This window comes from Gnatocerus cornutus, chromosome 8, assembly GCF_029298725.1.
Source record: "Gnatocerus cornutus isolate USDA-ARS CGAHR chromosome 8, icGnaCorn1.1, whole genome shotgun sequence".
Taxonomy (NCBI): Eukaryota; Metazoa; Arthropoda; class Insecta; order Coleoptera; family Tenebrionidae; genus Gnatocerus; species Gnatocerus cornutus.
This window is the reverse complement of record NC_142240.1, coordinates 15560148-15586512: the sequence shown is the minus strand read 5'-3', so window position 1 is coordinate 15586512 and position 26365 is coordinate 15560148. Positions and strand designations below refer to the sequence as shown.

Sequence of the window (26365 nt, the reverse complement as noted above, 5' to 3'; positions counted from 1 at the left end):
ATTTTTCTTTATTTTCTATTTTTTAGACTTACTCGGTCTTCTTAATTTTTCTGATTGATTTTTCTTAGGATTTGTGAATATTTTCCTTCATCTCTTTTTTTTTTTCAAATTCTTCTTTGAATCTATGTATACAATTTTACATTATATAATTTAGTTTCTTAAGATTGTCTGTCTGTTCCATTTATTTTAATTGTTTTAGATGCTTTACTTTAATAATAAATTCATGAATTTTTCAATCTCTTAGCATTTACGCTTTTTTTTATAAAAAATGAATCTACTATAGTAACACCTTGTAAGGAATAAATAGTGGTAATCTGGCTTCAAAAAGTCTGATAAATAACTCACCATAAAGATATTATTTTCTTTGTTATAATATGTATACTTACAGAAGCTGATAAAACTCACTGATACGATGTAAACAAAGTTTGAAGTTTGAAGATATTCATCTATGGAAATATTTTATTGTTAAAATTTAATAGGAAATATGAAGTAAGTAGATAATATTTTCCATTCAAGGTAAGTAAAATTGACTATTGTTATTCAAATTAGCAATATTTATTAATTTTAATTTATTTTCTTTCGGAATAATGAAAGAACACACAGAAATAAACCAAATTCTTTTATTAACTTCCACCTTCACCTACAAACTTTCTCAATCCCCTTGGAGCCCTAATACAAGCAACTCGAAACCGTTTCCAAAGACAGCTGCGCATTGGCAATACTCTGATACGCACAATCCTTGATATGATCCAACTGCACCTCCGTCGCGTACTTATTAATGGTAAGCTCATCTTCAATAACAGCAGCAACAGCATCAATCTTGTCTCGAATATCAGCAACAACCCGATCAAGACACAAATGGTCATACTGTCCACACGCAATAATATTTTTTTCTTCATCATGAATAGCCTTCGACACGTAATCCCCCAAAGAGATCTTCATCCTAAAAATTCCATTGACACTCTCGCTTGCTTGGTCTTCAATACAAAGCAGAAGTTCTTCAGAGTTTGTTTTCTGGAAGTGTTTAATGGCATTTTCACGCGATCCTCGACATCGGTGGGTTTTCGTTTTTTCAGCGCGGAGTTTCGCTAAGAACTTCTCACTTTTCTTCTGGATTTCCGCAAGACCATGTTCTTTCGCCCAGATGGAGGTGTAGTCAATTTCGTTGGACATGAGAGTGTGGTTAGTAGCCGCTACTGCCAAGTGTTGATCTGAGGATTCCCGTAAGATGTCGAGTTCTACACGGGCTTCATCAACAGTGGCCAAATGGCATGACTAAGAAAAAAATGTTAGTTTTATAAAGAAAAAGAAGAACAAACGTACCGAGAAGTAGAGAGTGATGAGAATGACGATTGGAGTGAATTTAGACATTTTTGTGCTGTTTCGTTGACTGGATTGGAAAGTGGAGGTTGCTGGGAACTTTTATAGGAGTTTCGTGGGGCCGAGATTTAGTTTATCGGGATTTTTGACAACAAAATCGGACTAATTTATTAGCGATTATGTAATTATTGGAGAATAAAATCTAATCACGTCAAGACGATTAAAGAGATTCTTGCAAAATTGATTGGCAGGTAATCTAAAGATCGATAATCGATGACGTAGTGTCGTGAATTTGAAGCATTCTTGGTAGTTTTAAAACGTAATTTTGTTGTTAAAAGGGTAAGTATTCATGACGATATTTAAATATTATACGTTTATTTATACAATCATTGAATAGAAGTTTTATTGCAGCTATCATCTTAAATTGGAGAAATTTGAATTAATCCAACATCAGAATTTTCATACAAGTAATCGTGCTAATTTAATAAAGAAGTTAATCCACGCTTTTTTATTAAAATTTATGGCTGCATTTTAATTAATTCCAAGTTTTCGCAATTTGGATTATACGATTAACGTATTGATGTAAATGCAAGTCAATCCGTTAATTACCGCAGGGAGAATTATCAGATTAAGCGAATTTCTTATCTTGATTGAAATTAATTTTGATTCTGATATTAATGGGAAGAATGGTAAAATAATAAACTTTATCAACATTTTCAGTCCTAAAGTCCAAATGTAAATTTTTTGTTTTTGTGTTTTAAAGCAGGCAACCAATTATGCATGCAACTTTTTTATGGTTTTTAAAAAGAACTTTCTCCAAAGGCTCTTTTTGTTTTTAGAAAATTAAGAATGCACTTAAAGTTTCTAAGGAACTGGAGCAGCATTTAAGGCAAAGCGCTGCAAGACTAAAATTAACTTTTATCGCTACAATTTCTACAAAAACTGCACTATAATTGTCCACATAAAAGTAATACACAAAATTATTGAAATCACTTTTAACTTTACGCTTTTGACATTGGTATCAAAGTTTAAAGTCATTGACATAAATCCCCATTTTGTTTTGGATTATCTCTTGTTTGTGTAAAGTTCATCAGTATTCCTAATAACTTTGGCTCTTTCACGTCTAGTCTACACCGATCATTTCCCCTACCAACAGTCATTATTATTGTTGACCCTTGCAGAAGATCGCCAATGTTGCTAACATATTTATTAGTGTTGTCTGCATTTGAGCCAATGTCACGATGTTACACATCGAACTACAACAACGTCTGCAGACATTTCCGGGATTATTATCATCCAGATGACAACGAAAATTGTTACTATGACCCTGATACTACTATAGAGACGGTGAGTTTCTCTTAGATCCTAAAAATAAGTATGTACTAAACATTTTCTCTTAGCCTACGCTCATTGAAAAATATGCTGGGACTGTGGAAACCCATGATGTTACCACTGAAGATGGATATATAATTAGAATGTTTAGAATCCCACGGATAAACCCAAAAGGGGTGATTCTCCTCCACCATTCCATAGCCACATACTCCCACATTTATCTGTGGCAGGGAAACAACTCCTTAGGTACGTTCGTTCATTCGTTCCATTAATAGAGTAGACAGAGTACGTGATTTCAGCGATGACGTTGTGGCACAAGGGGTTTGATGTTTGGCTGGCCAATCAAAGAGGAACAACCTATTCTGATAAACACGTGAATTTGACAGATCGCGACTTTGAGTACTGGAATTTCAGGTACTGACTTAAAAATTTAACTTTTTTTAAACTCCCTGTTGTAGTTTCCATGAAATGGGTTTATACGATGTTGACAGCGAACTGGAACTAATCCAGAATAAAACTCGATCTAAAGTTATTTTTTTCGGACATTCACTGGGATCTGCGATGGGGTTGGTTTACGCATCTTTGAAACCTGAAGAAGCGAGTAAATATCTTAAAACTATGATTCTTCTCGCCGCCCCTGCGTATTTTCAACACGCGACTAGTTATATTTTTGTTTTTCAGAGCTTAGCACCGGTGCTTAAGGTATTGAGAGATGTATTAACAGAATGTTTTTGAAGAACTGACTTTTAGTCGCTGATGGACGTTCTGAAGATAGGAAGTCCTTTGATTTTCCTTCCAGTTCTTCTTCCCGTTTCTAGATTATTCTTGCGGCTCTTCCCGTTTGTTCTATTCATTGTAAATGTTTTTGTTTGGGCGTTCTGTGGATACACCCCTGCTGAGACGGATCCGGTATTGTTTCATCTTAGCGATTTTTTAACGCTATGAAGTAATTTCAGACTTTTTTTAACTACGATGGTTTAATTTACGAGAATAATTTCTCGTGGAAAACTTTGCTGCATTTTTCACAACTTGCCAATACCGAAAGCTTGTTTCAAATGTATGATTACGGTGGGACAAAAAATATGGAAATTTATGGGCAGAAGACTCCCCCGTTGTATCCTTTGAAAGAAATTTCAGTACCCACACTTCTGGTGTCAAGTTATAACGACACTTTGGTGTCTCTTAAAGTAAGTAGATCTGTAGATTTATGAAATAGTGGTGACTTTTTCCAGGACTGTGAGCATTTGTTCGAAAATTTGTCCAAAGAGGCTCAGATTTACGGACACTGGAAGATAGAAGGATTGAACCATTTGGATTATCATTTGGGGCTACACCGAAGGGAGATATTTGTAGATAAATTAATGAGTTTTTTGGAAAAGTTATGAGCGATTTCGTTGGTTTTTAGGTAGGCATAATAAAATGTCTCTCAGAATTGAATAAAATTGTATTTTTGAACTATTTTATATTAATTGTTTTGTGACATTGTGGGCAAACTGGAACTTTCTCTTTATACATCTTCCATCTAAATACTATTTGGCATTCACCACATACGATATATTTGATATCGTAATCGAATTTATCAGCAACAAGATTGGTTACACCGGAAGCTGCTAATGTTCCACCAATACCACCGCAGATTCCACCAAGAATTCCTCCAACAATAGTACCAACACCAGGGAATATAGCGGTACCAATTGCAGCTGCTGCTGCTGCTCCTGCAAATTTTCTTAATTAGCAATAATTTTAAGAAATGTTAATTTATGCCTCCGAAGCCACCACCCCAGCCTCCACCTATCTCTGCCAGTTTTTCCACAGTATTTCTGGATGAATTCCGTTTAGTGTCTTTATAAATTGCAGTACCCACTCGGACTGTATCTATTGCTATGGTTAAAGGCAGTGCGACTTTATTGATGACATTACAGGCTTTTGATGTGTATTCAGCGGCCTGTAAGTAGATAAAAAAATAACAAAGTGATATTTTACTTATGGAATTTACCTTCAAACCTCCAGGGGGTAGTTTCAGGTGCGGGTCTGGGATTCCCGAAATTTTAGGATTAATGTTGATATGTTCGAAGTTGGTGAAATTTGGGTGCGGTTTATCAAAACGGATCACCCAATTATTGTTTCCTTTAATGGATTTATCCAATACGCTGACAACACATGATTTTGAGGGATTAAACTTCAACGCATAGCTATGTGAAGAAGTAAAGCCTTTTTCGCCTTTTAAAAGACCGTTGACCACTTTTGTTCCAGTTCCTTTGGATTTGTTATTTTTTGAAGCTAAAATTTGCGTCGATTGGTATAAACTACTCAAAAAGCGAGATTTATTTTACTCACCATCTTCGTTACTCATGTTGTATGAGAAAAAATGATTTTAAATGTTGGAAGAACTGAAAAAACGTTGTACTTCTAACGCACTTCCGCAACAAACTAAATACAACTGCGGTTGACCCCGATTGCTGATGGATAATAATAAGTAAGACGTAAAAGGGGGATCCACCTCTGCATTAATGTACGATAGGCAACCACCAATATGTTTGATTTCGTTTTTATACGAATTTATTCGGCAATTATTTAATAAATGAATTTGAAACCGGTATTAGGACCTTAGCCACTGGTTGTTTTTTTTACTAACTGATTGAATTGTTTTAAAAATATAGTGATAAATAAATACAAAGTGTTTGATTTTTTTAGTGTACAAAATTTTATTTCAATACTTAATACTTGTTTTGCAGATAGAACTAATAAATGGAAATATTTCAATTTTGAAAAGGGCCTTCCAGTTTAAATTTATTGTCGCCATCTATGAACAACAAGCTCAACTAGTACGAACAAAAGCAGAATTATTTTTGATCTTTATATTTAATTGTGAGTGTATTAAATGCTTTTAATTTTATGTTTGTCTAAATGCTACACGTAAATTTATATATAAATTATCGTGAATTATTTTAACTAATTAAAAAATTATTTCCGGGTTTTACCTCAGACGCAAACCATTTCTACTCTCCCCGTCTTCTTTGTTTACATCTCACCAGCATCCAAACCGAAGTTGATGAGTTGGAAGTTGCCCCTAACTTCAAATCTTCCGCCTCAACTCCACTAAAAACTCAACTGAATTAGGACCAAAATCCCTATCGGTGAGAAATTTTGAGGTTAGTTTTGTTTTCAGCCCGGTATTTTCGTAATTACGTTCAAAAGTGGGTGGTTTGATTGGTGATGTGGCCCAAGTTTTAATGAGAAAACCACGAGTTTATTAACCACGTCAACAGGAAGTCTCATTCTATTGTGTTTTCTAGTGATGGAGATGGAACTTGTACTGATTTTCATTTTGGCTTTTGCGGCCCTAGGGCTGCCGAAATCGCAAGAAAAGAAAGACAGGGTGTTTGATAGGGAGTTAAGTGACAAGGAACATTTCCAGAGTGAGAACCACAATACTCAGTATGATCATGAAGCGTTCTTGGGGGAAGAAGCAAAGACTTTCGATCAGTTGCCCCCAGAAGAAAGCAAAAGGAGATTGGGGTGAGTGCATTTTAATTTTTTGCTCCTAGAAACAATCCTCACCTAGCCACCTGAAGGTTGCGTTTTTAGTTTACATAATGTATGAGGAATGAGTGTTCATTTTTTAGAATTGGCCAAAACACATGAAAATGTGTCGTTTTTTGGCTCTTTTTCTCCTAACAAGCCGGAAACTGTGTTAAGTGTTACGTGTCCCCAAGAATAAATTTCGATTAGCTCAAAATTTAGATGAGTGTGTGATAAGGAAATCAATCACCTTTCCAGTAAACCCAATTATCCCTACCGCCAACCGTGACATTGTTTAATAATGAATTTTCCTCAGTTTAATCGTCGATAAAATCGATAACAACAATGACGGTTACGTCTCTCGAGAAGAACTCAAAGATTGGATTCGTTACACTCAGAAACGCTACATCGCTGAAGATGTGGAACGACAATGGAAGCAACACAATCCCGATAATGCAGAAACAATCCCTTGGGAACGCTATCAAAAACTCGTTTACGGTTTCCTAGAATCGATGGACCCTTCAGAAGCTGAAAAAGACAGCGAAGGCTTCTCTTACAAACAGATGTTGAAGAGGGATCGTAGAAGGTGGTCGATCGCTGACTCCAACGGCGATGATGCTCTTACTAAAGAAGAGTTCACCCACTTCCTTCATCCCGAGGAATCTGATCATATGAAGGATATAGTCGTCCAGGAGACCATGGAGGATATTGATAAAGACAGCGACGGAAGGATCTCTCTGAAGGAGTACATTGGAGATATGTACAGAGGAGATGAAAACGAAGAAGAACCAGAATGGGTGAATAATGAGAGGGAGCAGTTTAACACTTACAGAGATAAAGACGGTGATGGTTTTATGGACAATGAAGAGGTGAAGAACTGGATTTTACCCCAAGATTTTGACCATGCTGAAGCCGAAGCAAGACATTTAATTTATGAGGCTGATTCCGACGCCGACGAACAACTCACAAAAGATGAAATTATAAATAAGTACGATTTGTTTGTAGGCTCACAAGCCACCGATTTCGGCGAAGCTCTAGCTAGACATGACGAATTTTAAATTATTTCTTTGGAGGGTCAGTCTTCCAATATTTACCAAAAATCTCAACAAAGATGCTGCTTATTATGTTTAAGTACTTTTATATTCTTTGACCATCCTTTAGTTTTAAGTGTGAAAAGAGATCAAACGGGATGATGCAAAGAAAGTGTTCTTCATTTAGTATTTGATGTTGCAGTGTTATACTAAAATTTATTAATTGTGTAACGAGATTAAGTGTAGGTGTTGTATTTATGTGCCATTCCATTGGCCAAAGCATTTACTAATTTAGGTCAATTATGTTAGGTCGTTGGCATCGGGGCTAAGGCCTGAGTATACTTAATGAATCTTTGGTGCTCACATGTTATTTTTGTATACCATGTTCCCACTTATCAATAAATCATTCAATTAAAAAACAATCGATAAAATTGTTTTTTTCTTGGTCTGTAAAGTCCTGTTTTATTAGCGGACTAGTTTTTTGCGTAGTTACATAAATACTAGACGTATTTTTTAGGAATAGATATGATTAGACAGTTTCTTTATTATAAATGTACACACTTAAAAAATGCGTTGTATTTAACGAAAAGACAACATTTATTCAATAATAACTATTATATACAAGATCGTAACGTACAAGAAAACAATCTTAATGCTCCCACATAAATAGCATAGGTACTAACTTATATAAAAATATATGAAACATAAACAGCGTAAGATATGTATAAAAAGAAGCCTTTTGTTGTAAGAAACTACATCTAAGAATGAATTTCGTTATCACATGACAAAATAAACGATTTTGGATCATTAGCGCGAATGGTACACAATCATACATAATAAGGAAGTCCTATGATTTTTTTTACAAATTATACAATCGAATCACAAAGTGTGTACTTATTTTAGTATATTTACATACACCCTTTGAGGGCAAGATAAACATGCATTTCGGAAATTATATGACACCTGAGTGATCTCAACAGGCCACAAATTAGTATACATGAATAAGAGCGCCCCCTCCAAGAAATTATGGCCATACGTTGCAAGACTTGGAGAAGGCAATTAAAGGTTACACCTTCCAGAGGTTCAGTAAGGAAATTGAAAGTGTCAAAAGGAAAATAAAGAATTTTGGGGCAACACAGATGACTAGCAGCTTGTGAAATGCCAATGGAAGGTGCCTCGTATACAATGCAAGATGTGTGAAAAACTGAAAAAGTCGATTAGTTTTTGGCAAGTAGACTAGCACGTATGAGATCTTCCTCCGGAGCACTGCACTGCACTCTTATTCGAAGAGTTTCTTTTGGTGATCCGGCGTCACTGGTGCGGCGGAGGCGGTTCGAACGTCTCCGAATCTGGACTGCCATAGCCACTGGAGCCGTCGTCCCTGGTGCTAATGGGCTGTCGCGGTGGGCCTCCCAGGACCATGTCCGAGTTCTTCTCGCTGTAACAGGATGGGGTCGTCAGAAGTCTACCTTCACCAACACCGTTTAGATTGTCGCCCGCTGGCTGAAAGAGATCAACCATCCTGTACTCAAAATTTTACGTCCAAACGGGGCGGATTTGCATTGAGGGTGAGTGATAATGGAACGGTTTCGCCGCGGACGCTTCATAAAACGTTAAAAATAACACTGTGTAAGCGATAAATGAGAATCATTAAATGGCGCGAGCAAATGGACTGGAGCAAAGTTTTCAGCAAAGTGGTTTGTTTGAAAGCTAAAAGCAACTGAATGAAGCTCTTAGCGTGATGGCCGCTTTTAAAATACAACAAATATTATTTTATGACCGTACAGACCATCAACAAACAACTCGCCCTTCTCTGTGTGCGGTGACGACTTTTATGGACGATTAGCGGTGAGAGTTGACGACCAAAAAACTTTTGATGCGACTCACTGGACACTTATTATACAAGTAAAAATACTACCCGTCCTTTACAAAATTACTCCATTTTTGACCAATTTCAACCAATATTGATCCAAAAATTCAAGTTTTGAGTTATAATTCAAAATTTGAAATTAGCTCCTTTTTAATTTAACAATATTATGACAGAAACTCAATATGAAATTGCACGGAGTAATTTTAATGGAAATTGCATTATTCAAATTGTGTTTTAGATTCATAGTTTTATAACCCTTCAAAGTTTCAAATTTTGTATCGTAATATGTAATGGAAATTAGAATTTCATTATATGATATTTCCGTTTTGAACATTTAAGGCTCGAAAATTTCTTATACTGCAAAGTCGTATTAAATACCTAAAATTATCGAAATCGAAATAAAAACGTAAATGCTAATGTAGGTAAGAATAAAAAAATAAGAAAAATTTCTATTATTTTGAAATTCGAAAATTTGGAATGGATTGTGCTTTCGTTTTCTAACATTTTTCAGTCGGGGCCGTATAATTTGATCAAAAGCGTTAATTTTGGCGCCTGTCCTTATAGCTTTGGCAGTTATGGTCGCTTTTCCCGGCAATAGTTTGTCACGCGCAAAATTAGATATTTCACATTTGATTGACTTAAATATAATATTAACCGATAATCGAGGCGTATGTTGAAACTGCCAGGTAATTTAATATTCATATTTCTGCGACATGTTTATAATAATAAATTTCTGTCAATAAAAAGGATAACAATTCCATGTCATCAAATTAATTATGGAAACAGTTCCATTTGAAATATTAAATTAATTCGTTTTAAAACGGCATAATGAGCACAGTGGAGTTGGTGTGACTGGAATTGCAAAAGAGCGCATAATGAAATTAATTATTTATTCGAGATTATATAGCCTATCAAGATTATACGCTGTAGTGCACAAAGCACTAGCCTCGTGAGAGTGCAAATGCGTTTAGAAAATTAAAATGTTGCAGTCTCGACAATGTAATTTAGGAAGTTTCGTGTAAGGGGAGCAGGGAGTTGATTTTTATAACTTTTCGGACGGGAGCGTACCTGTAGGTTACTGACTTGCCTTCTGATATGGGCTAAACTGCTGGGGTTGTAGGTCATGTTTGCGAATACCAGCCTCTCTTCGTAGTCATATTCGCACAGAATCTTATTGTCGCACAAGTAAAACCGGTCGCCGACACAAAACCTGTAGAAAAAAACAATTTTATTTCTGTCAATTCGACCGAAATGCGTAAAATGGAGTGTTTGCACCATTAAACAATGAAACATTCAACGTACCTGTGATTACATTGCTGACAAGCGAAACATTCTAAATGATAAACGTTGCTTTTTGCCCTCATTACCATTTCAAATGCTGGAATTACTTTGTTGCAAGCCGCACAGTATCCTGTCGTACCAAATAGCCTAAAAGTAAACAGATTATCAGCACAGTATGATAAATTGCTAATTTTATTGCGATAGGCTAAAATGTGGAAATGGCGTTCAGTGAACTGATCATCGAATCGTCCAGTGGCGGGGCGATATTGAAATTTCTTACTTCCTTGCAAACATTAAAAAATTCAATTACTTAAGACCACGCCAACAAATAAATTCCTTTAGTAATTGCGGTTGTTCCTGGAAGTCGAGGTCATCCCGACATAATTTATTTATGGATTGCTATGTGATCTCAAGGGGTGGTTTTTTTCGTCCCTCATTAAACTTGCACCGAATCAATTTGTTTGAATGGTAATTTGAAAGAGAAAACCGCAAGATGATTAGCCAAAGCAATTCGATCCAATATTTATAAGGTCCTTGTCGTGCTACACCAATTTCCTCGTGTAGATTGCTATAAAATTTATAGCTATAGCGTGCTATAAAAATTACATTACACCAAATTGACTTCGAATAAGATTCTACCACCACCACTGCCATCACGTTTCTATAACACATACATCCATTATTAATTTTTATCTGAGCCAATCTACCCCCGGTCGAGGCTTAATTACTGGTTTTGTGATTTAAATTTTTCACCACCTCCGCGGTGTTGAAATTTTTCAACAGGACCAAACGACCGCAAAACACGGACAGATGGATTTTCTTAAATTCTGGCCAAAGTTGGAAAGCTATTTCTTGTAAGCGAGATTCATTAAATTTGAATATAAATGAAGTTTCGTGGCGAATTTTACTCCCACATTTTTGAATACCATTTACGTATATAACAAACATTGGCATGCACTGGATTTTTTTAATTTCATCACCTGAGGTAGTCCCTCTTGCATAATATGAGATTGGCTTTCGTATACAACGTGGACCCGACTTCGCCCAGCCTGCAGTCGCAGCACCCGCACTTGAGACAGTCCTCGTGCCAGTACAAATCCAGTGCCTTAAGCAGGAACCTCTCCGTGATCCTTTTTCCACAGCCTGCACATTCTCTAACTCCGCCGCCCCCAGCACTGTTGGCGGCTGTTGAAACTGACACCGGCGTTGGGCCTGCCACCGCCACCGACGCTCTTCCGTTGGCCGCTTGCTCCCCACCGGACTCTGAAAAAGTAGAATTTTACTTTTCTGGAAATAAATATGCATTAGGTCTGTATTAAATCAAACGCGGAGAAATGGTAACGAATGGGCCGAAGGTGATAGGAAGAGCTGGTGGGATAATTCCTGGGAGACAAGGTGAGCTCTTTATTTCAGTTATCCGCTTGTTAGGGTGTCACCGAGCGCCCGCTTGCAAAGTGCCGCTAATGGCTGCTGACAAATGGCCCTTGCGAGAGTACGGAGCTGCGAATCGGATTCGAACCGAGCGAAACACGAAAATGTAATTTGCAAACTGCTGACTGGAACTGTATAAAGGGATGTGTGTGTGGTGGTCAGGAAGACGCTGGTACTGTCTGTCATCTTCAAATCACCACGCAAATCAATCGTTGGAATCACCGTTAATGAGGTGTGGGTTTTAGTTCGGCATTCAGTGTTTACTCGTCGAGACGCAAATTGATAAACAGGAGTATCTGAGTGGAAGCGCAGATCACAATATGAGATTATTCCGCCTGGCGAATTACAATCGCCGATTTAATTAAACTAGTGTGTACCTACGCAGCAGTGTAATTGGCAAACGCCACCACCTCACACCGAAGAGATGACTTTCATCACAACTTACATAGCAATGATGGAACGGACGATAATTATTTCGCAGCCGTGTGAAGGCATTTTAATCAGGACGCAAAAATACAGACACGCAGAAACGAGGTAAATGGAAAATCGTACGCGAGTACGACATGGAGAAAAGTCATTAAAAGAATTCGAGAATTTATTGTTACGATAACGGTTTCTGTTTTCTGGGAAAGGAATTTGAAAAGCGTTTAAACAACATTAGATCCGTGCTGTTGGTGCGGTGGTACCACCGTGGCACTACTTGTACTGATAATTTATAGATGACGTTATGTAGGTGTTGAGGCTCATTCCTGCTGCGTTGACACGACTCATAAAATCGTGAGAATTTTTCTTTGGAGGAAATTATAATGCCATCGCGGAATGCAACTGTTTTAATATTGATACATTCGCAGGAGGGGGCTACGCATTCACAATGAAATACTTACGTGCTTTAGACTGCCGGTGCTCCCAACAAATCGTTTATTACGGGTTTAACTGAATGACAATAAAATTTTGCACATTTTTCTATCCCCTTTGGATTCCTTCGATTCTTTTCATTACAGTTTAGGTTTTCCATGCTCCCTCAATTTCTCTAAGCTTTTTTTAAATTTTCTATTCACTTTTGGTTCTTTGGATCCCGCACTTGAAAAAAATTGGGTAAAAACTTTTTGAGTTTTCAGGTTTTTATTCCTCAAATTTTCAGGTTTTTCAGGTTCTTAGATTTTTGGATTCTAAGAGGTTCCGAAATTTTTTCTTGGCTATAAGTTATAGAAAATTTAAATTTCCTTGAATATTTAAATATCGTAGTTTTTGGACGTTTTTGTAGTAAGTTTTCTGCAATCCTTCTTACTTTTTTCGTTTTTTAACGAAATTTTTTTGGATTTCTTCTATTCCTTGTTTTTGCCTCTATTTTCTGGACACTTTCTAAGTCTCTTTTATTTCCTTATTTAGTTCCTTATACATATTTCTTTAGAGTATTTTTTCTAGTTCCTTCAAATTTTTTAGATTTTAGAATTTGATCAAAGAAAATAAAAATTTAAGAATACCAAAGCTGGAATATTAAATCTGAAGAACTGGGGAGACATGGCTTTGAGAACTTGAACCTGAAGAATGCATTATTGTCTGAGGAACCACAAGCTCAAACACAATCAGAGCTCAAAACTTTTAAACATCTTCGAACTTAAATTCGAAAAATTGGAGCTTAGAAAATCGGAAACAGAATGTTGTGTATGAACTCGCGAATGATCCTCGAGCAGCGTTCTTTTTCAGCCCTCTTTTTTGCCTCCTTATTTTCCGCAAGTTTTTCTGCCTGAACTAAGTACGTATTTGAACAATTTCTGTACGAAGGCGCGAATTTGCAGGAAGAGAAAACGATATTCGGCGAATTCCCCATATTTGCGTCTCGGTTTTCATTTCGAACGGGATTAATTAAATCCTCTGAAACCGTCGTCGAAAATCAGCGCGAACAATGCCGTTATGTTTCGGTATAAAAGAGGGTGTGCAAATTCGTCCTTAAATCGTCGGGACATTGACAAATGGTCGTGCGAATCAGTACCAAGACACTTAGCCCTCTTCAACGGTGGCTTTTAATTCGAACCCACTGGCTAAATTTAATTACGGGCGTCGTTAAATTCGCGCGCCACATAATTGCTGGCGTCATTTCAAATATGACACTCGCATAATATGCTAATTCTAGAAAATAATTCTGAAGGCGGAAATTAAGAAGATAGTGGGCTCCGTTTGAATACATAAAGCCATTTTACTCGCGAGCTTGTTTTCATCAGTTTTCTCATTCGGCTTAAACTATTTTAATTAAAGCAACGGCTAATTTAACTAGACAAATCTTCGCGCATGCAGAAAAGAAACTCGTGAAGAATACGACGGCGGCGGGTTTGGAGGCCATTGTGTTGCATAATGGTCGCGATTACATTCAACACTTCATTCCCATGCGAATCGAATTTCATAATCATTTTTCAATGCTTACGAAGCTCCCTGCACTCGCCCCTAAAAATTACAAAAGCCTCTCGGTCTACACCTCCGCATGTAAGTAATGAGGAGAAGACATGAACGAATTAAAACAATTCAATTTTCATTAACCAAATTAAAAAATTCATTTGCTTGTTTCAGAGAGGTTCTCTCTCTTTCCACCCTGACTAACATTAAGTTGTAACAGCACAAACTCCGGCTAATGAGTTTTTTCTTTTTAATAAAGTATGCACTTAAGTAATTAGTTGCTCGTATGATATTACAGTACCTGCGTATGTAAATTACAAACATAAATAATGCCTGCTATTACAATAGACGTGTAAAAGAGATGTTTTCCGGTTTGTTTACTTAAAACGCTAATATGAGAGCTACTGAATACATGCGCTCTTTTATGTTAATGGCTTCACTTACGAAGGAAGATCTTCTATGGAAGATATTAATTTCGCTGTACCGAAGAGGAGGACATTTTTAAATGGGTTATATTTTATCTAATGACTGGTTGTATACGGATGGGTAGTTCTGGCAATATTTTCTAATAATTAAGGTATTGTAATGAATGTTGTAAAATTTATGATGAATTGTTTAGAGTCATAAATGTCACATTTTGAAAAGAGACCATTGTTGATTAATCGGAGCTAATTGTGATTGAATCGTTATTTTCTTCAGTAGTTCCTGCTCTGTTATCGATGCATTGTTAGTTTAGTGAAATTAGAACATAAAATTAAAGGTCTGGGTTAATTGCGGTCGCTGCGGCCCACCCTAAGATTTCCTGCCAACGGGGAGTATATCTAGGGTGTTGCGTAAAAATAATTAAATATGACACTTTGAGCCAAACAAGGTTTTCCGCGTTATTATTCAATGATTAATGGAGTGTTCGCGGATGGTTCAATTGAATATTTGGAAGGGAAAAGCTCCGAATACAGCAGGACCGCCTCTTTCGGGTGATGACAGACCGAGTGAATGGTTGGTTTGAGCCAACGGATTTCGTGTTGAGCTTATTTTAACGATCCTGCCAGTTACAGATGTAGGCACAAAGCTCTCTCGGAATTAGTCTCTATCAAATCTCTATTATAACGATTCTAACAGTTTATGCTGATTATGTCATTTACATTTTGATCGTATTGTGTGTTAATTTGGTACAATTGTTTGCTCGAGGAGTTCCCGGTCACACCTACAATCTTAATTTGCAAGCGCTGGCTTTTTTAATTTCTCAGGGTACGGTAATGGAGGGTTAATAAATTCGAGCAGGAATGATTTTTTATAGATTCCGGAAATGCATTATGGCGGGTTGATGGAACGCGTTTGCGAGAGTGGTTTGAGTTTTCATTTACATAATGGAACAACAACAAATGCATTTTGTATTAACTCCGGAGATTTAATGGCAGTGAGTGGCGCGCGAGCGTGAAGAGTGTGAGGTTACGGGGAAGGGGTGAATCGCCATCATTTGGACGAGTGGAGTCAAAATTTCAAAATATTTCTATTTTGTTTTGTTTAGTTTCTTTCGTTGTGTATTTTTCTGTTTTCATGGACCGATTACGTCCTGCGAAAGCGAGGTGTTTGCAGGAATCGGTTTTCTTTTCGTTGCTTCGTTCTGTCTTCGTCCAGCCCAAGGCGCTGGCTGATCCCTACAATTAATCACATTCTCTCGAGTCCTGACATTTCATTAGCCTTTCTTTCTGTACGCAATTTAATTAACATTCGAGACTTTAAATTTTTAATAATCAAATTAAATTTTCAAAGCGAGATTAAGACTGTTTTCGTCCGTCTTGGTTTACTACACAACTTTTTATATCGCACAGAAATTTTAATTAACGTTTCCAAATGAAAAATAAATTTTTAATTAGCGAGCTATAATTAAGGATAGGCCTTTTTCTTTTCGCAGTAATGGAGATTTTGTGTTTATCTGGGAAACTGCAATGCGATTCCACTCGTTAAGGCTAATACGTAATGATAGCCTGTCAAGGAAATTCTCCTGTGCATTAATTTCGTATTACATTAAGTTGACCGCAGGTTGCACGGTGCATATTAACTACACCTCTCAGATAACTCGAAGATTACAGAACTACCATCATCTGGAGAAGACGTACCTACCCTCAGGACACCCCGAAACTTAAACCTACCAGTTCTCATTACTCTCAAATCGTTGAAATTACACTCGACTTGAGTTCCCATCAAATTCTTCGACTTTCTATCTTCAACAAACTCGATGGAAGATCACACATGCAGATATCTTTCCTTAATAAGTTGCAAAGAGAATGCAATTTAACCGAGCCAACAATTTAAATGAAACTCGCAATTATTTCTTCATCAATTCATTGCCTCCGGAACCCGAACAGGTTTCATTTATCCAATTATTTAACGTTCAGCCAACAAATAGAACCATTAAAGGATCTTGCTTTATTAAAAACCCAATTGAAATTATTTCAGGCGCGCTTAAGACCGCCGGAGTTGCCATAACCTTTTCAATCTTCGTTTAATTTCATCAAAACCGGAACTTGAATATGGAAGAGGGATTAATAGCGAAAGGACAAAACACGCGGATTTTATCAACAGGTTAAGCTAAACATTTCAAGATGCAGCTACTTGCTACGCTAATGACAGTATCAAATGTTTTCTTGTTGTGAATAAATGGTCGATAGTACCAGCATGTCGATGATGAATGGTAAATAAAAAAGGCGATGTAATTTCCGCCGAAACAAAATGCCAGCTCTTATAATTTGCAAAGTAATTAGGTTTCCCATTTTGCAAAGTGCTTTAAATTGTATCTATTTATGTAAATAGAGTTGGCTTGCAATTATAGCATCCTGTAATGCAGTGGTGTGGTATAATCTGTTCGGAAAGAATGATAGAATCGTCGTTGTGAATAAAGAGTGGCGTTTTATCTGGAGAATTATATGTGGTGGTAGTATAGGAAACGTCTAGTCTTGCAACTAAATTGCAAATCGCTATTGGCCGACGCAGTTTTTCAGTTTAAACACAAGTAAAAGAAGCATTAAATTAAAGAATTCGCATTCAGAGCATTAGTGGTTGTATAAGAATTGGTCCATTCATCTGGCTGGCGGCCAAGCATCCGAGACTTGAAGAACATGTAAATAAACGAAAAGCAGTTAAAATTTAAATTGATGTAATGAGATGGAAATTGGATCAGAAAGAGCGATAAATTACAATATAAAGCCTACTTTAATTAAAGTGATAATTAAAAAAGATCAGTATCTGTTCGCAGTGCGAGAGCACGTCCAACCTAGATTACTTTTACACACGTAATTCCCCGTTGCTGTTTAATTATAAGCGCATAATCTGATATTTACAGGCTATTTCGATACAGATCCTCATCATTCACAAACATCCCTAATGAAACTCTTGCAATATGAAGACGAATTATGGGATTTTCGTTCTGCGAACCCTCCTCGAGACATTTCCTTCTGCACGCTCTCCAACTATAATTACGATAGTTTTAATTTAAGAGTAAATAAACCGGGACTGCAATGTCGAAATGATTATTTCGCGCAGGCACAAATTGCCAATAATTCACAGGATTAATTAAATTTTATTCAGCGCAACCCCGCGCAACCCGACCGAATCTAATCATCGCATTTCAATAGCCAAAGTCGCACCGGAAAAACTGAAACGAGTTGTGACCTTCTGCTCTTTATACTGTCGGAGATTTCCACTCGTCGTGAGTCGTTAACACTGGCGCCATCTACTAAACGTTTTTTAAGTAAAGTGGTAGAGCTGTGGTTTATTAAAATTGTTTTTCTAGCTTTCGGCGTCGTTTAGAGTCTCGAGGGCGCGCGTTTAATTCCACTCGAGAGACCAATGATTTCCTGCACACACGTGTTTCCCCACCTCATCCGTCACTCTGTCAAACTTTACCAATGTATTACGGCCCGCCTTTATGTAATATCAAAGTTTCTTAATAAGGTTCTCTGTAGTTATTACGTTAGGTGGAAGACCAAACGGCGAACGATAGTCCGGGGTCCGGTTAGCAATTCCGGATGAGAGTCTCGCACTCTTCTAGATTGAGTTTATATTTATTTTTCCAGTTGTTGCAACCGGACCATATGCAAACTTATCTACAGATTAACTTGACTCCGGACTCGGAGGACACGAGGTGTTCGTGACACAAAATCCGGCAAAATTACGTGTGGGAATTTGGAGACGTTGCGGGAATTTTGTTAATTTGTGTAAAAATGGAGGCCAAAATTATTTTGCGGCAACAACATTATGCAGATGTCGTAAAGTGTGCCAAATATATCTCCGACGACATTAAGAATCCGTCGATATGAAATTTGGCAGCAATTTCAATTCCATCGTTCCATATCCACGTGCTTGGATATCTGTTGGTTATTTGATATTCGCCGATATTTACGATTTCTTTCCCGTCTGCCTGCTAAATCCATCGGACCGAACGTCAAAAAGGCCCAACCTGGTCTCATCTCCTCCACTATCTGTAATACACGTTCGAATGGGAAATCAGACAGGCATCGAAAACACTCGGATACGATAAAACTTGTATAAATTCGTACGAGAGACAGCGATAAATCTTCCGCTTAAGGATATTGTTTGAGGCACGTGACACTTCTGGACTGTTAGATGGCGCTGCTGCTGATATTAAGGACTCTTGAACTGGCTCCCGGACAGCTCCTTTACCGATTTGTAATGCGACCATTTCCACCGTGTCGTATACACTGCATCGCATCACAAAAGTTAAATTAGGTATTCTCATTAGGAAGATGGCCTTGTTGGTCCGCCCCTGGTGGTATTAAAACGTGAGGGTGTTCTCGAAAAGGCTACTGGTCGTCGTCTGAGCCGAATACTTTTAAAAGAACAGCGCTCTTGTCCGGACATTCCATTAACTTCATCGGATTCGCAAAAATGGCACTTTAACATTTCTTTTATTCCGTCTCCGTCTCCTGGACCTTTCGTTTCCACTCTCATAGTAAATTTAAGAGTCGATTATCATTTTAACTGCTCCTCCACTTAAAAGGCACTCTGAATTTCTTTTGTCGGAATCCACCGGGAAGAAAAACATGCAGAAGCGTTCCCGATATTGCCCTACAGAGGCTACTAAGTTCGTGTTTACCGCAACCGCAACACGAATAATACATGCCAATCGACTTAGAGCAACGCTAAGAAAAGCCAATAATTCACATCAAACATTTAACTTCGAGTCGGTTATTGTGAGGCTTTGATGGCGAGCTTCCATCGTAGATGCATTAACAACGTTTCCACTTTTCTACTTTATTCCCACTCGTTACTTTTAATGGTATACCCAGGGCCGGACTCTAATTAAACTCGACCATTGGAAAACTAAACGATGATGAGTATTTATATTTCAGTCTCGATTCAATTTCCGCAAAGATCTCTAATATATTATCGACGACGGAAGATGAGCTAAATGGCTATAAAAGAATCCTCGATGTCAGTTGCTCGATTACCTGCACAAAATCTTATAAAGAAGACGGAAAAAGAAGAAATCGGTAGTGTAGTTAGATTTCAGATTTATGTATTCCTAGTTGCGAGGATTTCGATATCAATGTCTAAATTTGTTAGTTCTTGACGTATCCATCAAACTGTGTCTAGATTCTTAACCCCAACCACCCAGGTGTGCGTCGCGACGTCTAGTTCTGACAATTCTGTCCGCCTAATTGGAGTCGGATCAATTACACGCGTTATCTCTCTCCCGAATGCATTAACGAGCGGTCTGCAAGCCGGATTTAGATTAGAGATGGATTGACATTAATTGAATTTGCTGCGAAGTCAAAGTTTACATTATGATAAATGACAATTTACAGCGTGATCGTGAATTATTAGATCTCTATAACTTGTATGCTGAGCCATTAAACTATTAATTAATCGTCTTTCTCTCTCGGGCCTTCCCCGAATTGATCAATTACTCTTAAGGCTAACGCACACGATTGCGGGGTTAAATGTTTTGTAGTTCAACCGCAATCGTATTAAACAAACGGTTTTCGAGGTTTCCAGTGCATCAAGTCTGAGAGGATTTATTATCCGCACACTTTTATTTTTTCCGTGTGTGCGCGGCTTAAGCCGGGGCGCCGGTGTTTCGGGGGTGTCCTTCTTTTCTTTTCGGAGTCCGTGCAGCCGCGCTTACTCAGCATGATTGAGGAAACTTTCACAATGTTTTACGTTATCAAGTTTTATAAATTGCCTTTGAAAGTCAACCTGGGTCCTCCACTTTGCATAAACTACCGCATCGATTACGGGCCTGCCACGCCACAATGTATTTCCAGATTGTATCCGGCCGTTTATATTAGAATTTTATATTACTCGTTGACTTTTATAGCGAAATGGGGCACACACTTGCATGACTCGCATGCCCGCTTATTCACATTTACGACGCGAAAACTGCTCGCATACTTTGTTTCCTTCCTTGTCGTAAGAAAACAATTAGGAAAATTCTTCGTTTGGGTTGTGTGGTGTCTCGTCTGAATCTCTTGGCAACAGTCTTGATGAAGTGCCATTACAGCATCGGCGTCTATATATTTTAATCGGCCGATACCGAAGTAAAGTTCGTTGTAACGCCCTCGAACATCTTTCCCATCTCTCGTGTATACTTCGTAGAGTGCATTTTCTGATTCTGTTTACCATATATATCATTCTTTCTTGAAAATAATAGCGGAGTCGTGTAGCAGTCTATTAGCAAAAGGATTTATTTTCATTTTAGCTCCAAGTAAAAAGCACCAAGACTAAAAATCAAGTGTCTTTTAGGGAACTAATGGAGTACGTCCGTGCGTCTTGGCTACATCTTGTTTATAGGCCAACTCTCCGCTCACATTTTCGCGAAAAATTATCACGTGACGATAGCAAAATAAAGTCGGTTGGCGATATATCAGTATTTGATCAATATTTAATAAAAAATGCATTAAAGGAGTGCCTCCTCTTGCTTTGATCCATCGTTATAATGGGATTGTCTTGTTGAACCGATTACAATAGAGCACTCTACCCGATCACTCCGGTGAAGAGGGAAGTAGGCAGTTTGCCAGTTCATCGCTCGATTGCTCATATTTGTTAAAGGATTTTAAAAAAATCCCTCATATCGCTGACACCTTCAATTACTAGTAAAACAACAGGACTCAAAGCAGACCCGTGAGGGACCAAAATCACGAATCTCCAAAGATCCACCTTAAAATTATACGAAAATAGGAATCCAACAACACGTTTCAAGACTTGTCAAGTGCTTGTTCAGTTAGCCTCATCAACAATCATATCGCATCTATTCACGCTGAAATTATCAAATTGTCTGGCAATGAAACTGAAGTGCTAGAAAGCCGCAGCGAACAAAACAATAATTATTATAGTAAAAATTTTGTGGGCAGAGAAAGAGGCACTTTTTCGTGAAGTTTAAAGATTTTTAGGACCTGAAGAAAAATGGCTTGGCTGCGTGAACCTGAGCTTTTGATAATTTGAACAAGTTGAGAGTTTTAATGTTGGAAAAAACAGCTAAAAACTGGAGACATATAAACTTGAATTTTAATAGACTTTAAGGTAAATTGCAAAATACTATAGCGAAAAACTCAATTTTTAGAAATGTTCATTTTGAAGTCCAAGCAAAAATTTCCGGCATCTTCCAGTCAAATTTGTAATTTTGGTAATTTGAGAGCTACAGCTACAAAATTTGCAGAAGTCACTATTTTTGAGTCCTGTATTAACTCTACCAAAGTTCAAAATCATAAAGCGGAAGACCAAAATTTTATAAATTTTGAATAATTGACACTTTTTTGATTGCATGATTTAATTAGCCAAGAACTCGATTCAATGGACATCCAGCCAATGAATGACGAGGTACGCTTGAATTGGTTACTCCGGTGCGTTTTTTATTATAAAAACTTCTTTGATAAAGAGAATGGCAGCCAATTACACGAATTCTTTTTTTGGTTTCAATCCAATTTCAATCACATTCGTCATTTTGTTATAAGGAAAGGGTGGATCTTTACATAATTATAATTTTCTAAAAAGTGTCTCTTTTGCTCTAGAAGTTTGTAATTTGGCACGATTAATGTTAAAAGTAGTAACCATGGCAAATTTCGTTACTGTAACAAAATTTACAATAATAAACGCCAAACATTCAAACACAAAAAACTCAAAATTTTAGACCGAATTTAACCACAAATAATAAATATAAAATAAGAAAGAATCCACAGCACCAAATACTTTTTTGAAAATTTATTTTCTGAAAAGTGTCGAAATGAGTCAATAAAGCACCAAAATAGAACAATTTCTAAAATGATAAGGTCTTACACATCTTTTCATGTTGGCAGTTTAGTTCTGTTATCTTGTAGAGCGGAAGACAGATTTTATAATTTTTTATTTTTAAGTCTTCCTTTTGCAATTTCTCATAGACCGGTTTATACTGGCATCAAGGAGATCTCATAATTCTCAATATTTACTTTAGTTTAGTACCCCAGGGTACGAAAGTTTGTGCTAAATTTTATCACAAAAAAAAGATCCTGTTGGGTTTGAGAGTAGAGGATATTTTAAACAGGAGAAATTTTGGGGAAATACAACAAATTTATTTTAAATTTTTATTTCTGTTCTTTTAGTAGGCACTTTTAACGTTCCACAGATGTGATGTGAATAGATATTGAGAAGAACTTGAGCTTCTTACCATAGAAGAGGTTCTTGCCACTTGCCTCCAGTGATGGTTTCACAATTAAGGATAATCATTTAGTGCAACATTTTTCAAGGCTTGTTAATGGTTGCCATGTAGAAACAAGTGGTCGTTTTAAAGATCTTAATGTACGTTTTCATTTAGCCATTTATCTTATTGATCTGGTTAATTGAAAGGAATGCAATGCAATCGTTGACAGATCTTCACATTATTTCCCACCATTTTTTATAAATCAGCTGGCAAATATTCAGACTTTTTTTTCAAAAATTAATTACATCAACCATTGGATATTTTTTCTGTTTTATAGATGGATATCCATCTTTTAATTGTTGAATTTCTTGGATCTTTTGGATCCTTTCCCATTTTTCGGATTTGTTAGATTGTTTAGACCCTTCCGACTTTCGAATCTTTTTTCCTAGCAAGTAACTTCTAAAATAATCAGCTTTTCAGGTTGGTAGGGAAATAAAAATACATTTTGGAATCCTGGAAATCTGTAAATATTTTGTATACATTAACATGCAAATATATTCTTTAGAAAATCCCCAAAACATAAAGGTCATCCAATTATTATCTATTAGCCAAAACAATATGCGAGCTGTTTTTTTCAACAACCACGTGATACCATGTCGGTTTTACTCAGCGCTGATATTTCCGATAACGATCACCAGTGAATTTTCGCCGTCTGTGCCTTTAACTAACATAACCTCTTCTTTAAATCATGGATTTCAACCGTTTAAAACTAAACAACGCACTAGAAAAACTAAAGTGCAGCTCGTGCGGTCATCAACTCTCATACTTTCCCATTTACTCAAGCAACAACCAAAACATTTGTGGCAGATGTCCTCTTAACTCCTCAGGTTACATTAGAAACGAAATTTACGAATTGCTAGCACAAGAACTTCAGTTTCCGTGTCGGTATCAAAGTGTCGGTTGCTACGAAGTGTTAACTCCAGGGAAATTAGCACAGCATGAAAGTGATTGTTGTTTCAAACCGATTGATTGTCCCGTACTGAAATTCTCTGGGTGTCAGATCAAAGTTTCATTATCAAGTCTATTGAAGCACTGCAAAGAAGAGCATTCGATGCTGTTTCTACAAAACGAAGAGTTTGAAGTGGATTCGTCGCAATCACAAGATGAGTACAATTTCATGGTGTACCGGAATAAACTTATGGTTATTAAAAGAAAGGTAGATGTAAAAAACCATTGTCTTCACTTTTCGATAATTTGTTATGGCAGTGGAGATACTCCTGCTCGAATTTTGTACGAAGTTGTCTTCACGTCGGGACGGAGGACTCTGACAGTTAAAGGAGTAATTCGGACAGAAAACCAAAAAAGCCAAATTAATACAAACTACATTACTTTAGATTCGTTGATTAGTCGTAAGCAAAAGACTAAAGTCTCTGGGAAAATTTTGCTTGGAAAAAACGACTCGTCTTCACAAACTCTCAACGATGCGTTATTAAGTGTTCTAAAGTGTTCGAAGTGCTCGGAATATATTCTACCGCCTGTTGGTAATTTTTGGAACAGTCTGTGCTCCCAGTGTTCGAAATATCGCCACTCTGGCACTACAGTGGGCCCTCAAATGGATGAAGTAGCCAATCTCGTAAAATATCCCTGTAAGAACATCACCAACGGTTGCACCTTTACTTTTACACCTCAAGACTTGAAGAATCACCTCAAATTTTGTGAATTTGGTGTTCAGTCTTGTCCTGTTAACGACTACACGAATTGTGAATGGTCTGGACCAAGAAAAGACTTCGAGGACCACATTATCCAAAACCACAGTGATCTGCTTCTGGACACTGCCACACCATCAGTTTCTCTTAACCCTCAGCAGGGTAGTGTGATCCATAATTCCACAAATTGTTACATTTTACGATTTTCACAACATTTGTTTAATTTAGTGTTTCTGCAACAAGGTGAAGAGGTCTTCTGGATTGTCCAAAAGATTGGAAAGTTTCAAGATTGTTTCGCTTACGAAATAGAAATAGTTGATAAAAGTAACGCGTTGGGGATCATTACAAGTCGTCCTTGTTGGAAACAGTGCGAGAAGAACAAAATGTTAAAAAAACTGCACACATCTTGTTATTTTTCTTTCGAGCAGATTCGTAATTTTTTGGATGGAGATAAATTGACTTTCGGAGTTCGCATTTTTAAAATTAATCAAAATGTCAACTGATTGGAAAATAAATTTTGGAATCTTTGTTTAATAAAATTCTATTTATTTTTTCTTCACTGCCAAGCTTAACAGGTTCTTACGAAATTATTAGGTACTTCTCAAAAGTTGCAACACGTGAATTTCCCAGAAATGTTTAAACCGGTACTTCACACAATCTTGATAAATTTTATGATAAATTACGACGTCCAAAATTGCCTAAATAGTTCACATTCGATACCTTACTACCACACCCTTACCACCTGCAACTGGTAATACCTTTTTTTTATTTTTTAAAATAACAATATTATTCTTTAGATGATGGAATTTCTAGAGGTAGAGACTCTCGACTGGATCGAAAATCTAAAGTGCTCCGTGTGCTCAAATTTTCTTTCCCATTTTCCCATCCGCTGTTCGACCAACAACCGCAATATCTGTGGGCGTTGTCCTATTTCACCGAATGATAACTACATCAGAAATACTATCTATGAGTTAGTGGCCGGGAAAATTCCATTTCCTTGTCGTTACGCAAATGAAGGGTGTTGTGAAACTTTATTACCCAGTTTGGTACCACAGCACGAAACCCATTGCCCTTGCAAAACGAGTAAATGTCCACCTCAGAGTTTCACAGGATGCAACGCCAAGATGTCTCCATCCAACATTCTAAGACACTGCCGTACCGACCACGATGAGGTTTTTCTTAGAAGCAACGAATTCCAAATTTCTTTTTTGAAATCCCAGCAGTTTAACAATTTGTTGGAATTTAATGATGAGCTCTTCCTTGTGAAACGCAGGTTTAGAGTGGAGGATAAAATGTTTTCCATTTCTGTGGTACCGTTTAGAAATCATCTCCAGAAGGCATGGCCGTATAAAGTGCGTTTGTCGTACGGAGGGGTAGAATTAACGGTAAAAGGTACGATGAAGGCGCCCAAGGAAATTCCTTTGACTTCCCTGCTCCAACAGAATGATAAGTTTGGCGACGTGGTTGGTAAAATTATTTTGACGAAGAAAGCCACGGTTTCCACGATGCTCAAAAATGTTAGAGAAGATGGACCAAGTGCGAAAAGTGACATACGGGTACCGTTTTGTGGGAAAATGGTCCAGAAAAGTAGCCTGATGCGAGCACCATTTTATAGGCGCTAAATAAAAAATCTAAAATCATATAGTTGCTTCCAGTAGAATAAATAAAATTGGTGGTGGAAACAATTTGTTTTTTTCACCTTGAAGTACAACGGAGATTATTTTTTTATCTGTAAAGGGATTAACTTCGTATAAAATTTGATTCAGGTGATTCACAGAGTTACTTCCAAAAATAAATTTATTACTATCAGTGACCTCTGTGAACACAATGTCTTATCTCTCTGATA

The 26365-nt window shown here is 37.2% G+C and overlaps 6 protein-coding genes across 9 annotated transcripts in view; 3 read left to right on the top strand and 3 right to left on the bottom strand.

Moving 5' to 3' along the window:
* Positions 1-665: 665 nt before the first annotated feature.
* LOC148170332 (uncharacterized) lies at positions 666-1749 on the bottom strand. Its single transcript, XM_088043910.1, has 2 exons — positions 1324-1749; positions 666-1275 (listed from the first exon to the last, which is right to left on the bottom strand). The coding sequence occupies exons 1-2, from the start codon at positions 1369-1371 to the stop codon at positions 670-672; spliced, it is 654 nt and encodes a 217-aa protein (XP_087900036.1). The 5' UTR covers positions 1372-1749; the 3' UTR covers positions 666-669.
* Positions 1750-2397: 648 nt separating this feature from the next.
* On the top strand, positions 2398-4107 carry LOC148170331 (lipase member K-like). Its single transcript, XM_088043059.1, has 7 exons — positions 2398-2667; positions 2721-2898; positions 2952-3066; positions 3111-3354; positions 3403-3561; positions 3609-3839; positions 3885-4107. The coding sequence occupies exons 1-7, from the start codon at positions 2512-2514 to the stop codon at positions 4035-4037; spliced, it is 1236 nt and encodes a 411-aa protein (XP_087899185.1). The 5' UTR covers positions 2398-2511; the 3' UTR covers positions 4038-4107.
* Positions 4079-5106, bottom strand: LOC148170330 (uncharacterized protein C13G5.2-like). The gene is made up of 4 exons (XM_088043060.1): positions 4990-5106; positions 4649-4932; positions 4417-4597; positions 4079-4367 (listed from the first exon to the last, which is right to left on the bottom strand). Exons 1-4 carry the CDS (start codon positions 5003-5005, stop codon positions 4108-4110), a joined length of 741 nt encoding a protein of 246 aa, XP_087899186.1. The 5' UTR covers positions 5006-5106; the 3' UTR covers positions 4079-4107.
* A 532-nt stretch (positions 5107-5638) lies between these two features.
* On the top strand, positions 5639-7627 carry scf (Calumenin B scf). 2 transcript variants are annotated; one of them, XM_088043225.1, is made up of 3 exons: positions 5639-5789; positions 5949-6171; positions 6491-7627. In XM_088043225.1, exons 2-3 carry the CDS (start codon positions 5951-5953, stop codon positions 7230-7232), a joined length of 963 nt encoding a protein of 320 aa, XP_087899351.1. In that variant the 5' UTR covers positions 5639-5789; positions 5949-5950; the 3' UTR covers positions 7233-7627. The 2 variants fall into 2 exon arrangements, with proteins under 2 accessions (XP_087899351.1, XP_087899350.1); XM_088043224.1 differs by having other exon boundaries at positions 5639-5804.
* A 786-nt stretch (positions 7628-8413) lies between these two features.
* The window catches only part of LOC148170324 (LIM domain only protein 3-like), a 50422-nt gene continuing 32470 nt past the window's right edge, over positions 8414-26365 (bottom strand). For 2 of the 3 annotated variants that reach the window (XM_088043226.1, XM_088043227.1), the window contains exons 3-6: positions 11337-11619; positions 10378-10503; positions 10144-10285; positions 8414-8708 (exon numbers count right to left, since the gene is read on the bottom strand). In XM_088043226.1, coding sequence (XP_087899352.1) covers positions 8517-8708; positions 10144-10285; positions 10378-10503; positions 11337-11619 — 743 coding nt within the window. In that variant the 3' untranslated portion in view covers positions 8414-8516. The remainder of the gene's footprint in view (positions 8709-10143; positions 10286-10377; positions 10504-11336; positions 11620-26365) is intronic. The other variant, XM_088043228.1, reaches the window with a different exon arrangement.
* Positions 23516-26363, top strand: LOC148170328 (uncharacterized). Its single transcript, XM_088043508.1, has 7 exons — positions 23516-24986; positions 25095-25163; positions 25226-25270; positions 25317-26075; positions 26135-26163; positions 26226-26250; positions 26286-26363. Exons 1-7 carry the CDS (start codon positions 23562-23564, stop codon positions 26361-26363), a joined length of 2430 nt encoding a protein of 809 aa, XP_087899634.1. The 5' UTR covers positions 23516-23561.

Coding starts and splice junctions, on each gene's coding strand:
- LOC148170332 (XM_088043910.1), bottom strand. CDS start 1,371: ATGTCTAAATTCACTCCAATCGTCATTCTCATCACTCTCTACTTCTCG. Junction 1,276..1,323: donor TCATCACTCTCTACTTCTCG/GTACGTTTGTTC, acceptor TTTTTTTCTTAG/TCATGCCATTTGGCCACTGT.
- scf (XM_088043225.1), top strand. CDS start 5,951: ATGGAGATGGAACTTGTACTGATTTTCATTTTGGCTTTTGCGGCCCTA. Junction 6,172..6,490: donor GAAAGCAAAAGGAGATTGGG/GTGAGTGCATTT, acceptor AATTTTCCTCAG/TTTAATCGTCGATAAAATCG.
- LOC148170331 (XM_088043059.1), top strand. CDS start 2,512: ATGTTGCTAACATATTTATTAGTGTTGTCTGCATTTGAGCCAATGTCA. Junction 3,355..3,402: donor GCTTAGCACCGGTGCTTAAG/GTATTGAGAGAT, acceptor ACTGACTTTTAG/TCGCTGATGGACGTTCTGAA. Junction 3,562..3,608: donor CCCCTGCTGAGACGGATCCG/GTATTGTTTCAT, acceptor AAGTAATTTCAG/ACTTTTTTTAACTACGATGG.
- LOC148170330 (XM_088043060.1), bottom strand. Junction 4,598..4,648: donor TACCCCCTGGAGGTTTGAAG/GTAAATTCCATA, acceptor ATCTACTTACAG/GCCGCTGAATACACATCAAA. Junction 4,368..4,416: donor CTGGGGTGGTGGCTTCGGAG/GCATAAATTAAC, acceptor GAAAATTTGCAG/GAGCAGCAGCAGCAGCTGCA.
- LOC148170328 (XM_088043508.1), top strand. CDS start 23,562: ATGGATTTCAACCGTTTAAAACTAAACAACGCACTAGAAAAACTAAAG. Junction 24,987..25,094: donor GAGATAAATTGACTTTCGGA/GTTCGCATTTTT, acceptor CAAGCTTAACAG/GTTCTTACGAAATTATTAGG. Junction 25,164..25,225: donor TCCCAGAAATGTTTAAACCG/GTACTTCACACA, acceptor TTGCCTAAATAG/TTCACATTCGATACCTTACT.